General features: G+C 42.4%; 1 protein-coding gene across 4 annotated transcripts in view; it reads right to left on the bottom strand.

The window, feature by feature from the left end:
• Nucleotides 1-13,832, bottom strand: part of MFSD12 (major facilitator superfamily domain containing 12) — a 262,723-nt gene that overhangs the window by 207,549 nt on the left and 41,342 nt on the right. For all 4 annotated transcript variants that reach the window (XM_073595179.1, XM_073595186.1, XM_073595175.1 and 1 more), the window contains exon 3: nt 12,639-12,765. In XM_073595179.1, the coding sequence (XP_073451280.1) occupies nt 12,639-12,765 (127 nt within the window). The remainder of the gene's footprint in view (nt 1-12,638; nt 12,766-13,832) is intronic.

Raw genomic sequence — 13,832 nt, 5'->3', positions numbered from 1 at the left:
ACAAATGGTAACCCATATTAAACAAGGGTGACAAGTCCCACACTATCTTACCACTGCTTCCCTGATACTCTGGGCATCAGGGGGGCTTCACTTGACTTTTTCCCCTCAAAATCTAAGGTGGTATTTTTTAACCTGTGGACCTCTCACAGAGCTGATACATTTTGATACCAGATCTGGCATGCTTGCTGGGGAGATGCTAGGGACTCTATGCAGGTGTTTTGTTGGGGTGTATACACATGTGTAAATTTCTGGGTCAGGTCATTTATGAGGGGCCAAATTTTATGTAGCCGATCATAGTCAGGGTCACCCCTGTCTCATATCTTCTCCTGGCCATTGCAGCAGAGAACACAGGCATACGATGAATCAGGTCTTTGTACCAAGATGACCGTAATGCCTTTTTTTTTGTAAAGCCCATGTTAAAGGTTAGGCACAAAAAGTTTTACATTCGGAAACCATGATAGGTTTCCACTCAAATGGCATGACAGGATATGAATTCGGGTTGGTGGCGATGTACTATTGGGCAAAAACCTTACTTTCCTCCACAATTAAATTGTTGCTGAAAAAACATTCAAAGACACCAAGGGGCATTGTTAAATTGTCTGTTTCCACTTGAACCCTGGGCTGGGCTGCACCAGCGTGTGTAAAGATGACACATGTTCAGCCTCACCCAACGCGTTTCCTTGCAAACATCGTCTTTAGGGGAAAGAGGCAGCATAGTGGTATGCGGTTTGGAGGGAAACACGTTGGGTGGGGCTGAACATGTGGCATTTTTATACACACTGGTGGGAATCTGGTGGTGCTTATTGTTTGTTACATGTCCGTGATTGTCTTCTTATAAGTACGTTACCTTTTTAAAAGTCCATGATTTTAAAAATACTGGTAAATTCTTGCTTTTAATCCCTCTGTGCTGAGCATATTCACACAGGATCATACTCAGATGGAGTGGTATGTCTGAACATTTGGTGCTGTGGGACAGCAAGTCACCTCATGATCTCTAAATGGGATCAGTGTGTCTGGTAAGAAGTTTACCTTACATGTGAGTGGTGTGATTCCTGCTGCTGAATGCTCTTTGTCTCACACTTTGAAGTGTGTCTTCTTATCCTTTTGGATTTCCCATTTTGATTTTGGACTGTTCAGCAGGATATCTATCCATCTGTATGGACATTATATACACATTTGCCTTTTTTTTTTGCTTTATTCACTTTTATCTTTGTCATTAATAACACGCGTTTGTACATGCTAGTTTATTTATATTTGAATTTTGTACATATGTACATTTGTCCATCTATATGAATATATACACTTTGTTTATTTTAGGTTGAGGACGAATTATCATATTCTAATACATATGCTGCAGGGCTTGAGTGTCTTTTGGCACGTCTAAAATAATACTTAAAATGGCACTATTGCATCTTTATTGAATATTTTTTAAATTTTCATGTAGATTGTATACACCAAGCTTACACTATTGGTACCTTCTCATGGTATAGTATAGGATATAACTTTATTGTGCACAGTAGCACTTTTGAAATGTAAAAGGGACAGCGCACCCACTTGAGATACCTTTTTTGAATCTAGACTGTGTAGTGGATGCAGCAGTCCCTATTTATATTTCATTTGCTAGCGCAAGGAATTTGTTTTGTCCCAACCAATCCATACACCATGGGTTTTTATAGGCTTGTATCTTCAGGCGATTGGACACTGGGAAGCTTTTAGGCATATGCCCCCCTTGGGGCACCTTTCCTAGAGTTCTACCCTACTCTGAGTCCTCTGTTTTGTAGCAAACAATGCAGAGCAACAAGGAGAGAGAATGTAGGGAGGGTGGCCTGTGTCATGTACTCTAAGATACGGAATTTACAGGCAAGTCAAAATTCCTGAGATCAATACAGGACACAGGCAACTTATTTAGACACCATGGGATGTCCGCAAGCAATGAATACAAAAGGTGGGCAACAACTAGGAAAGCAAAACTGTGCCAACAGGTGCAACAAACAATAGGGTTAAAATCCCAGGTTCACAGTGCTGCTGAAAGAATCTTGTGGCCTAAAAAACTACATCCACACAAGACTGGACGTCCACCTGCTAAAACTTTGAACATATATGAACAAAAGACAAGGTGGCCTTACACTATTGGGTGACAGAGGCTTGGTGCCTAAAAGGCTTGGATACTCCAACTGGTCTGGTGGAGTGGGCGTGTAACAGTGTTGGAGGAGGCATTTGTTTCTGAACATGATCTCTTGCAATAAAATCCCTCATCGACCATGCAATGGTGGATTCTGAATCAGGGTGCTCCTGGTGAGGTCCTGAAGAAAGATCAAACAAGAAATACTTGTCTAATCGAAACAGTAGCTTTTAGATACACTTGAATGGCTCTGTGCCCTGGCAATGTGGAGAGGGTCTTTGGATGCTTGGGAGCAGGGCACAAGAATGGCAAAACAATGTCCTCAGTAAAACAGGATACTGAAAACACTTTGAAGAAAAGAAGGTCTTGGGCGCCATACAACCTTGTCGCTGTGAAATATAAGGAAAAAACGCTTTACAGGAATGGTCTGTCAATTAAAAAAACAAAAACAAAAAAAAACACGTCTGATAGAGATTATAGCAACCGAAAACTTGGCAAGGCAGAGAAAACCAAATTAAAGTCCCAAAGGAAACTGTGGGTGCTGCAAAGGGCACCCGATACGAAAAACACCTTGAATAAATGTTTTTACAAGGGAACGCAAAGCCAAAGGCCTTACAAAAAGGATAATTAAGGTTAATGACCTGCCTTTTCAGGGTGCTGAGAGGTAGATTCCAGTCAAGACCTCATTGTAGTTAGGCCAGAATGTGAGAGAGCGTATTATCTAGAACTGAACGGACTACTCTCACACCAGGTGAAGTAAGATTTCCAGGAATAACAACAACAACAACCATGCTACCTGAAAGTAATTTCCTTTCTGTTAGCAGAAACCCTCAGAAACCCCTCTATTCTTTAAGACCCGAGTTTCAACAGCCATGCCATTAAAGCCAAAGAATGTTTAGGAGGCGACATGCAGGGGCTTGGGATAATCAATCTGGCCTTTTCTTATGGACTAATTTGGTGCTAGAAGAGTCTAGATCTACCCTTCTCTATTTTGTGGAGAAGGAGAGTAATGCCCCGTACACACAATCCGAAAATCAGACAGATAGTCTTTTTTTTGCATGCTAGTCATATGTCGAACCTGAAGAGTTAAAGTAACAAAATTACTTACGACAAAATTAAAAAAAAAAAAAAAAAAAAAAAAAAGGAAGTGATGTCATGTGTTGTAGTGTATTTGTATTGCATTTTCGGATGACAACAGTACGCATTAAAACGAAAATCATACGATCTGGTATAATAATACGAGAAAAATTTTCGTGCATGTCCGATATAAATAATAATAATAAAAAAAAAAAAAAAAAAAAAAAATATATCGGAAGAACTGTCGTAATCAGCTCTCGAAAGCTCTGTACCAATGAAACAATTACCATACGATTGTGTTGAAAACTGTCTATTTTGTCCGATTTTCAGATCGTGCTTATGGGCCATTAGAAAGCTCAGTTGAAGAAAGGCATAAATTAGAACGAAGACCAAGGGATGACTAGAGCATCCAAGGCCACAGTAACAGGATCCCTTATTCTAGATAAAGAGGCCATTTGTTGTACCTGGAGGTTAAGATGTCCAGATACAGAGTCCCCCATTTTTGGCATATTACAGGAATATGCAATTAGCGGACCTCCAGCTGTTGCAAAACTACAAGTCCCATCATGCCTCTGCCTCTGGGTGTCATGCTTTTGGCTGTCAAGAGTCTTGCTATGCCTCATGGGACTTGTAGTTCTGCAACAGCTGGAGGTCTGCTAATTGCATATCCCTGGCATATCAGATATAACACATCTGGATTAAGAGACCATTTCTTTTGGTCCAAGCATTGGTGGCTGTGAAAATCTGTTTGCTAGTTGTCCATTTCTAGGATGTGGACTGCAGAAATCACTGGGCAGGGAGTTACGGTCTATAATGGAATCTTTGTCTACCTCAGGGCAGCCAGGCTCCTCGTGCCCCCTTGATATATGCCACAGCACGACAGTTCTGAGCTCCAAGATATTGATGGGGAGTTTGGGCTTTTTTCTTGACCATGCTCCCTGAACAGTCAAGAATTTAAAGACTCATCCCCAACCTGACAGATTTTGGCTGTAAGAATGTAAGAACTTTACAACTGTCGGTTGAAGGAAAATATTTCCCACTGTTAGGAGTTGGAATGATGATCTTCAAGGGCAAGGACTTCTGTGTTTGGCAGGATAGGAGCATGGGATGATTCAGGGAGAGCGCCTACTTTTCCAATGCTGAGATAACGTTTAGCTGGAGAGTTTTTGAATGGAATGCGGCGAAAAAGTATTGCCTTGAAGGAGGCCAGCATTAGGCCCATAACTCTCATTGTGGAATTTAGATCTCAATTATTGAGCATGAGCTCTTAGAAACAGAACTTTTGTTTCTGGAAAATTGACCTTTGCTTAGAAAGTGTACAGGATCAGACCAAAGTATTTTAGAGCAGGGAGAGCGGGAGAACAATTGATTTTATGATAATCCCCTAGAGAAAGGCCAGAAGCAGCCAAATTGTCCTTTGGAGTTGTAAGGGAGATTTAATCCTTCAGGAGAAAGTCTAGATCTTTGCGAACACCCTGGAAGCAGGGAGACACACTGCCATTACAAAGCATAGAAATATCTGATGAAGTGGTTAATGGAAACATGTAAGCATATTGGATGTCCATGGATGCCATTGGTTACCCTTTTTTCAGAGAGCCAATTACTGGACATGCAGATTACATAAATTCCTTTACATTCTAAAGTTTTGTAAGAGATTTTAAGTCCAGGATAGGGAGAATAACTCTGTTGGGTTTTGGCAAGATGAGCAGGTGTAAATAGGAACCCTTGAACCTGTCTTGTGTCAGTACTGGCACCACAACGCCCTATGACAAGAGGCGATTTAGAGCTTTTTTTAAAAAATCTGACTGTTCTTAGACAGTCTTTGGTTGATCTGAAAGAAGAAAGTTGTGAGGTGGTAGAGCTTTGAGCTCTGTTTTGTAACCTTTGGAAACCACAGACCCATAGGTCTTAGGCCCCTGTAAGCAAGATAGATGCAAACTGCAGCAGACGTCCCCCTTTCTAAGGACGTGAAAACTTTTCCATTCACGTGACAGCTTTAATGGATTGGTCAAATGCCATACAAAATACACATTTCCCTAAAAAAAAGACACGTGTTAGGCTCCTATTGAAGGCAACTTCTGTTCTCCAAGGTTTTAGCCAGAGAATACTGTGCAAATGTTCCAGGGCCTCTACCCAGAAAAAAAGAGCAGATGAAAGGCGCTGTAATTGCTCTGCAATAGCAAGACCCTAAAAAAAAAAAAAAAAAATAGGATCATGTTGGTTGTACATTTAACCCCTTGCTCACCCTCCAGTTAACCCTTGGACTGCCCTTGTCAGTGTCATTAGTACAGTATACAGAATTTTTTTTACTGATCACTGTATTAGTGTCACCAGCGTCATCAGATAGCATAAGATTGCCCGTCACACTATCGCCATCCACATTTAACCCCTTGATTGCCAGTAACACTATAATAGTCTCACTATAACCACCATTACTAGCATAGTGTAAACTATGAAAGGATCAGTATCTCTGATAAGATCTAGATTAGTGTCCCCAAAAGTATAGTGTCACAAAAACACAGGATTGGCAGATCAGCCCTGTTTGCTGCCAGCACTTGCATTTAGCCCCCCCAAACAAGTGCATGGTCAGTATAATTCCTTACCACTGCCACATCTGATACATAGCTGCAGTGTTAGCAAGATTAGGCCTGATCTCTGCTAGCACTAGCAGGTAAATTTTATTTCTAGCAGTTCAAGCAGCCCTTGACAGCCAGGAGCCCTTTCTCCCATTAATCTCAGTAGGTACCTGTAAATTTAGTGCCCAAAATGTCCATAGAAAAGGTAGAATAATTAAGAGGCCTACAGGATTCTAAGTATGACAGATGAAAGGGAATGGGTGGCAGGTGGCTCAAATGATGCAGAAGAGGTCCCTACTAAGGTCTGGTGTACCCGACCCCATGCCCAGTTTGCCGAGGTGCTAGAAAAAATGCACAATTATTCTCATATGCAGCAGAGTGCCAGTACTAGTCCTGCACTACCCTTTTGTGGACTGGCAGGCACCACTGGCCTAGTACAATGTTTCTCAACACCAGTCCTCAAGTACCCCCAAAAGGTTGTTTTCAGGCTTACCATTATTTTGCACAGGTGATTTGATCAGTTTCACTGCCTTAGTAATAACCACAGCCGTTTCATCTTAGGGAAATCCTGAAAACATGACCTGTTGGGGGTACTTAAGGACTGGAGTTGAGAAACACTGGCCTAGTACATCCTGTCATTTTACACATCAGCACTGCAGTATCTCATGGTGATGTGGCATGTCCCAGAAGTGCAGTTCCAGCGGGTGCTTTGGCAGCCACCAAGAACTCGAACACAGGAAGACCCCAGATTCAACAGCACTTGTTATGCCCCCCACCCCCACCATTCACAGCCAAACACGGAATTCAGGTGGAAACAGAAAATGTAATAACTCCTTGATTTTTTTTTTTTAGCGTTTTTTTTCACAGAACTTTATCAATTGATTGTGGACCAAACCAATCTTTATGCCAACCAGTAGATTGCTGTCGGCCCATTTGAGAAGAATTGTATCACGGTTTCCAAGTTTAAAATCTGTTTTTGGGCCTAACCCTTAAACATGCGCATCACAAAATGAATGAAATGCTGTCATATTGGTCCACAGACCAGATTCCTCATATGCTCAAATTCTGCTGCAATGGCCAGGCAGAGATATGAGCATATAAATCTTTTTCATGCATTTCAAAAATACATTGTCCTCCTTGGGGTGACCCAGAAAAAGATCAGCTCCACAAAATTTAGCCCCTTGTAAATGAACTGTCTCAAAAATTTGCAGATCTGTACAAGCCTCAAAAAAACATCTGCATAGACAAGTCCCTCATTTTTCTGGCTGCCTTGCATTCAAACAATATCTCTCTAGGAGGCATGTCAGATCTAGGGTCAAAATGTACAAGCTCTGTGACAGGGCAATAGGCTATACACGTTTTAGAATTTACAAGAGAAAAGACATGTGGAGCCCCCCGGATGCCCAGACTACATGGGGAACAGTGGCAAAATAGCATTGTATTTGGTGTCATCCTGGTTCTGGAAAGGGTACCATTTGTACTTTCACAATTTGCGAGTGCGCCATTTTTTTCAGACACTTATTCAATCTTGGAATTGGCTGTGGTGGCACCGTGCGAGCTAAAGGGCTCGTTAACACCCAACATAGAAAGGGAGAGAAAGCCTGCTTGTGGAATCCTCGCAGTGAAGTGGAAGGACAAACTGGATGTTTTCGTCCTGTCTTCCATTTATGCAGACATGACAGTCTAAATTTGCACAACATCTGGTGTTTTTGAAAATCCTCTGTGTCATCCCACCTCTTTGGAAGCAACAGTCTGCGCCAACGGTGGCCCAATGGTTCGCAAGGGTGGGGGACATTGAGCAGATGGAGGATCTGACCTCTGCGTTGCGGGATAAGTTGGAGGAACATAAGTCCAGATGGTTTTATTGGAACCTTTTTCGATTCTCCGACGAATTCCACCAATACTTGTCAGGATCCATCGTCTAGGATCCCCATCGACAGTTCAGCATTACCGAACATGGCTCCCTGGGGGCAATTGTCCCCCCCCCCTCCCCCCAGGAGTGTTGATATTGTATAATATATGTGTGTGTGTGAGTGTGTGTGGGTGTGTGTTTTTTTTTCCTTCTCTCTGTGTCCACAATTATAATCTTTAAATGGGAGGTGTAAACTTCAACAATCAAATGATGAAGCTGTGCTTAGTGTCGCACACAGCCAGATGCTGGTATGAAAAAAAAAAAAAAGTGTCTGTATATTTAAATTGGATTTATAGAATGCTTTTGCGATTTACAGAGCAATAGGAAAAAGTGGATCCTTACTAAAATTTCAGTAAGGGCTCATCACAGCCCTTTTGTATTCAGAAGGCGCTGTGGCCCAAACCCCAAATCCAGAGGCAGGGAGACATTTTCTGATGTCTTTCCTGGTACCCAAATCCTAAAATCACCTAAAAAAATTATTAAAAAAAAAAAAAAAAAAAAAAAACCCCCACACACAATTCCATGTCTGTGACAGACATGGAATTAGGAGTAACATCCATTTTTTTTCTGTCCCTCCTGGTCTCTGCATTAAGGACTGCTTCTGTCACTACCACTAGTGGAGTAGGAAAGCATTGTGTGAGTTTAGCTGCGGTAGATAACTTGTTCTATCTGCAGCTGAAAGCTGAATTCTATCCGCCCGTGTGAAAAAGGGGCCTTAGTTTAGGGTACAGCACGGCACAGTTTAAAGTACACAATTCACACAAAATGGTCTTGAAAGAGGTAAGGTAGTCAGGAAACTGGCTATCACATTTTAACAGACCCTACTAAAATCAAAGGCTGCAAATTTAAATTGTTCCAAAAAGGTAAAAAAAAAAAAAAAAAAAAAAACAACACACACACACACACACACACACACGTGTTTTATTGAGTTAATGTTATATTGTTACTGTTTTTTTTATTTTTAATCGTTGTTGTTTGCTTTGCAGGAACACCAGTCCAACCTCACAACACCCAATAAGGAGATGGTATGCAATTGGTCTAAACTACGTGGCAAGTTCACCGATGTCAGGAATCTAGTGGACAAGATGGGAGAACTAGAGCTACTGTTGTACGAGGATATAGATTTTGTAGGAATTTCAGAGACTTGGTTAAACAGCTCTCATGATTGACTGGCAACCATTCAAGGGTATTACCTATATCGCAGGGATAGAGAGGGTAAAAAAGGGGGAGGGGTATGCCTGTACATCAAAAATGATGTACAAGTAAATGTGAGAGACGGCATCACTAATGGAGCAAGGGAGGAGGTGGAATGCTTATGGGTGGAGCTACAAAAGGGAGTAAACTAAGGGGAACGTAACACTGGGAAGTAAGCTATAGGCCCCCTAACCAGAGGGAGGAGGCAGAGGTGGACCTCCTATCACAATTTGGATTAGCGGCAAGGATGGGAAGTGTCATTATAATGGGGGATTTTAATTATCCAGACAAACTGGGTGGAAGGAACCACTTGAGGCTCGCCAGTTCCTAAGGTCTCATGCACACGAGACACTGGTAAAACGCGCGTTCAGAGGCAGTTGGACACTTTTTTCAACTGCCCCTGAACTCATTCAATGTTATCCTATGTGTCCATGTACACAGTCTTGTTTTTTGGCGTTTTTAGGCAGTTGCGTTTAACCTCGTTTTTCCAGAAGCAAAAAATGGGTTCAGATGCAAAAGTTTTCCACGTTTCAGACGCCAAATGCAGCTAAACCCCAGTAGCACGTTTAGCCGCGTTTGCGTTTAGAAGTGTTTAATATAAGTGAACCCTATTTTTTGGACCAGAAAACACAGAAATATGATGGTAAACTGCAGCATAGAATGATATTTTGCGACCCGACTTTGGGGCCCCATATCTCAGGGCCACGTAGTGCTAGGAACCCCAAATTTGGGGTGCAAACACAGTGGAACACTACAACATATCCAAATTTGGGGTTCCTTGCACCAAGTGGCCCCGAGACATGGGGCCCCAAAGTCGGGTCGCAAAATGTCAAGCACTTTTCTGCAGCAGAGAATGACATTTTGTGACCTCATATGTCGGGGCCACTTGGTGCTAGGAACCCCAAATGGATATGTTTTAGTGTAAGTTCCACTGTGTTTGCACACCAAATTTGGTGTTACTAGCACCAAGTGGCCCCAAAGTCTGGTCACAAAATGTCATTCTCTGCTGTAGAAAAGTGCTTGACATTTTGCGACCCGACTTTGGGGCCCCATATCTGGGGGCCACTTGGTGCTAGGAAACCCAAATTTGGTGTGCTAACACAGTGGAACCAACACTACAACATATCCATAGTTCCACTGTGTTAGCACACCAAATTTGGGGTTCCTAGCACCAAGTGGCCCCGAGATATGGGGCCCCAAAATTTGGGTCACAAAAAGTCATTCTCTGCAGATGCTTCTAGACGCAAACGCGGTAAAATGCGGCTAAACCCGGCATGTAAATGCAGCAAAACGGGAGTTTCTAAACGCCGGTTTCAGCTTTTAAAAATCATGTATTCAGCAGAGTTTGCACCAGCGTCTCGTGTGCATGAAGCCTAAATGTCTTGCAGGACAATTTCATGGGTCAGATGGTAAATGCACTAACTAGAAACAAAGCGTTACTAGACCTACTGATTAACAATACAGACCTGATCACGGATGTGGAAATATGGGGCAATTTAGGAAACGGTGATCAGGGGTCAATTGGTTTCAGTATAAATCACACAAATAGGAAACATAAGGGGAGTACAAAGACACTGAACTTCAAAAAGAGCCAACTTTCGTAAAACTACGATCCTTGATAGAAGATACTAAATGGGATAAAATCTTAGGAACTTAGAACACTTAGGAAAAATGGGTATGTTTTAAGAGCATATTAAATAAGGGTATTAGCCAGTGCATCCCAATGGGAAATAAATTTAAAATAGCTAATAAAAGTCCTGGGTGGCTTAAGTCCAACGTAAAAATGCATATAAAAGCAAAAGGGGGAGGCCTTCAAAAAATACAAGAAATAATAAAAAGGGCACAAATAGACATCCAATATAACGTGAATATATGATATATTAAACCAATATGTGAACCATGAATTTAGTGTCAAAACAGTCCAAAGTATTAAATAATGGATAAACAACAACAACAACATGGTGATTCAAATCTTGCATATATGTTTTCTCCAACACCGTGCCTCCTAAAGTGCAGTGTGCTTTTAATCTTGAAGGGACATATAAATGTGCTCACCAGATATCTTTGGCCACAGAGTGACCACCAGGCAAATAAATAAAAGGGGATCCTTTCTCCTTTAGTTGGAATCTTCAGAGCCACATGCAGCTCCAATCAGCTATTTCCAGAGTTACAGGCTGGATGTAAAAATTAAAACTCTAATAAAGTAACAATTAAAACATCAAAGCAGCGCTCCCATCAGTCAATTGATATAAAACTGACAGGCTAGTACAAAATCACTACTGTGTACATAAAGATTTTGTGGTGAACAGAACTAGAAATAAATCAAGAGTCTCTAGTGGATATATAAGGATATATAAGGATATATAAGGTGTAATCTGTAGCAGATAATTGATGAGTGCAACGTTCAAACACTTTTCCACACACCCGGCATCCTCCATCTGGATATCCTCATAGGGTAGCTCAAAAATCATCTCAGAAATCCACATACCTGTTCCCAAGCTGGTACTCACACTCACGGCCCACTGTTCTGTCTCCAAGCCTGTCCGACCTGTCAGCACATGGTTACCATGCGGTGGAAAAGTGTTTGGTGAACGGTGCACTCATCAATTATCTGCTGTTGGCAGAGGAGGTGCCTCCAGGGAGGCTCCACCTGTCACCAAGACCGCACTTGAGTGACGCTGCCGGCGTTGTTCAGGACAGGCCAGGAGGGAGAGCGGCCTCTACGACGGGGGGGGGGGGGGGGATCCAGGGGGACACAGGATAAAGACTCTCGTATGGGCAGAGAGGCAAAGCTGGCTGTGGTCATGTCACAGACAGCAATCACAGATCACTGATGACTGATCAGAGGCGCGCAGTGGCATAGCAGGGGATGTTTGCTTTCTTCCATTAATTAGGGAGTCGGGACACAGTCCTGAGTCCTCCACCGCTGGTGCACCTCTGATATATGTCCGAACAGAACGGCGGCTACCTGCTAATGCGGAGACTTAGTTGCTTGCTGCAGAGCAAGGAGAGTAGGAACACTAGTGACCGGGCGCCCTAGGCGGCTGCCTAGTTTGCCTAGTGGTAGCACCAGTCCTGGGTACAGTGTTGCATGACCACGCAACTGTCATTCAAAGTGTGACAGCAATGAAAGCCTGGGTAGGAAGGGGGTAAAAGTTTCTGGTATTGAAGCAGCATTAAAGCAAATGAATGTATGAAGAAAAAAAAAAAAAAAAAAAAAAAAACGCAATGAACGCAGCAAATAGTACAATTTAAATCAATAGCTACTTGTATAATATGTTGACGCGTGTTAAAAGGTGATCTTTAGGCACAAAAACCAAAAAATAGCCAGAAAGATATATATCCACTTTGTGTGTCCCAAATTGCTTTGCAAATCAAGATATTTTGTAAAAATTGCAGCAACATCACTGTGCAGATAGACAGCAGAGCTGTAGAAGGAACCCAGTAGCTCCTCCTACTATAAGCTGCCTCCAAAAATCTACAAGTGGGGCAGAGACCAGACCAGTTGCCCTACACAAGGAGAAAGCAGCAGTGACCGGCTTTTATTGCAGGAAGCTCCTGCACAGAGGCAAAGTTTCAGCCTGGATTACTGCACAGATCTGGAAGAAATACACATAACAAAATTCAAGTAAAAATACATATGACTCTTGCATTTAGACAAGATTTGCTTATCCCTGAGTTCAGCCTTAAATGTGAATGTGTCCTTAAGACAAAATGTCTGACTTTGAAACTTTATTAATAATGTGGTTTCACATACCCTGAAGGCATGAGCGTCTTTCCGTCCCAAATGCGTGTAATCATCACCTGTCTCCCCCAGCTGAAAGCGAAATAGCAACAAAGCAGTAACATAAACAGAGATGTTTGCCAATACAGTGAAAGCATATCTGTGGAAAGAGAAAAACACAACTGTTGGAAATCTTCGTATGTGCACACTTAACCTAAACCCTAAAAAAAACTAGAATAAAACAAACAACCTCCTTGTAACACAACCCCTAAAAAGAGCCTTTAATATAGTTGTAAACAAAAGGAAAGGAAAAAAGAAGATCCTTTAACCACGCTATAGCTGAATGACAGCTGCAGCGCGGTCATCTAGTTCTGGAAGGGCATCTATTAACATAGATTGGGGTAAAGGGCCAATCACAGCAACCCTTTACCACGTGTCCAATCACACGTGTGTTTACATTGTGACGGCTGCGATTGGACACGGCCATCAGATGATCGGGAGGGCAAACTACAGTGCCCATATCCCAATCTCTGCTCAGCTGGATCCTGTGAGCATAATTAACACAGGACAGGGCCACGCTGCGAGCACTTGTTCTGAGGACATTCCTGAACGTCCACTCAGAACGAGGAAAGGATCACCCGGCCATTTATGTGAAGTGGCCAGGTGATTAAATACCACGAAATGAAGGCTCTATTTATTTGAAAAAAAAAATAAATAAATGTCATATTAGTACCTTTCTGCATGACCGCGCAATTGTCATTCAAAGTGCGACAGCATTGAAAGCTGAAAATTGGTCTAGGCAAGAATGGGGAGAAAGTGCCCAGTAGGCACATGGTTAAAGCAGGATACACACTCTGCTCTAAAAAAAACCTGGCTGATCCTGGCAGTTCCCGTGTTCCCCTTAGCGCACTGACCACAGTAATCATGGCTGCTGATCCATGATTACCGTGGTCAGGTTACGTGCGTGTCTCATCTCCTCCCCACCGCTATAGCTGTAACACTACTACTAAGAAATCCCCTCTAAGAAGATATAATGTGCAGTTTTTTTTTTTTATTATTACGCAAATACTTTATTTACAGTGTAGCTGGGCGCTCACGTGACCTCCCAAAGATATCCTTCCAACTGATGTCAGCGGGGAATCTCTGCCCTCCCACTGTAGTGCTTGGGGCAGGAAGGAGAGCCCCAGCAGGTGACGTGAGCACCCAGCAGCGCTGTAAAATAAGGTA

The sequence above is a fragment of the Aquarana catesbeiana genome, linkage group LG01, assembly GCF_042186555.1.
Source record: "Aquarana catesbeiana isolate 2022-GZ linkage group LG01, ASM4218655v1, whole genome shotgun sequence".
Lineage (NCBI taxonomy): Eukaryota > Metazoa > Chordata > Amphibia > Anura > Ranidae > Aquarana > Aquarana catesbeiana.
The sequence above is the reverse complement of the archived record's forward strand: the minus strand, read 5'-3'. Positions and strand labels throughout refer to the sequence as shown.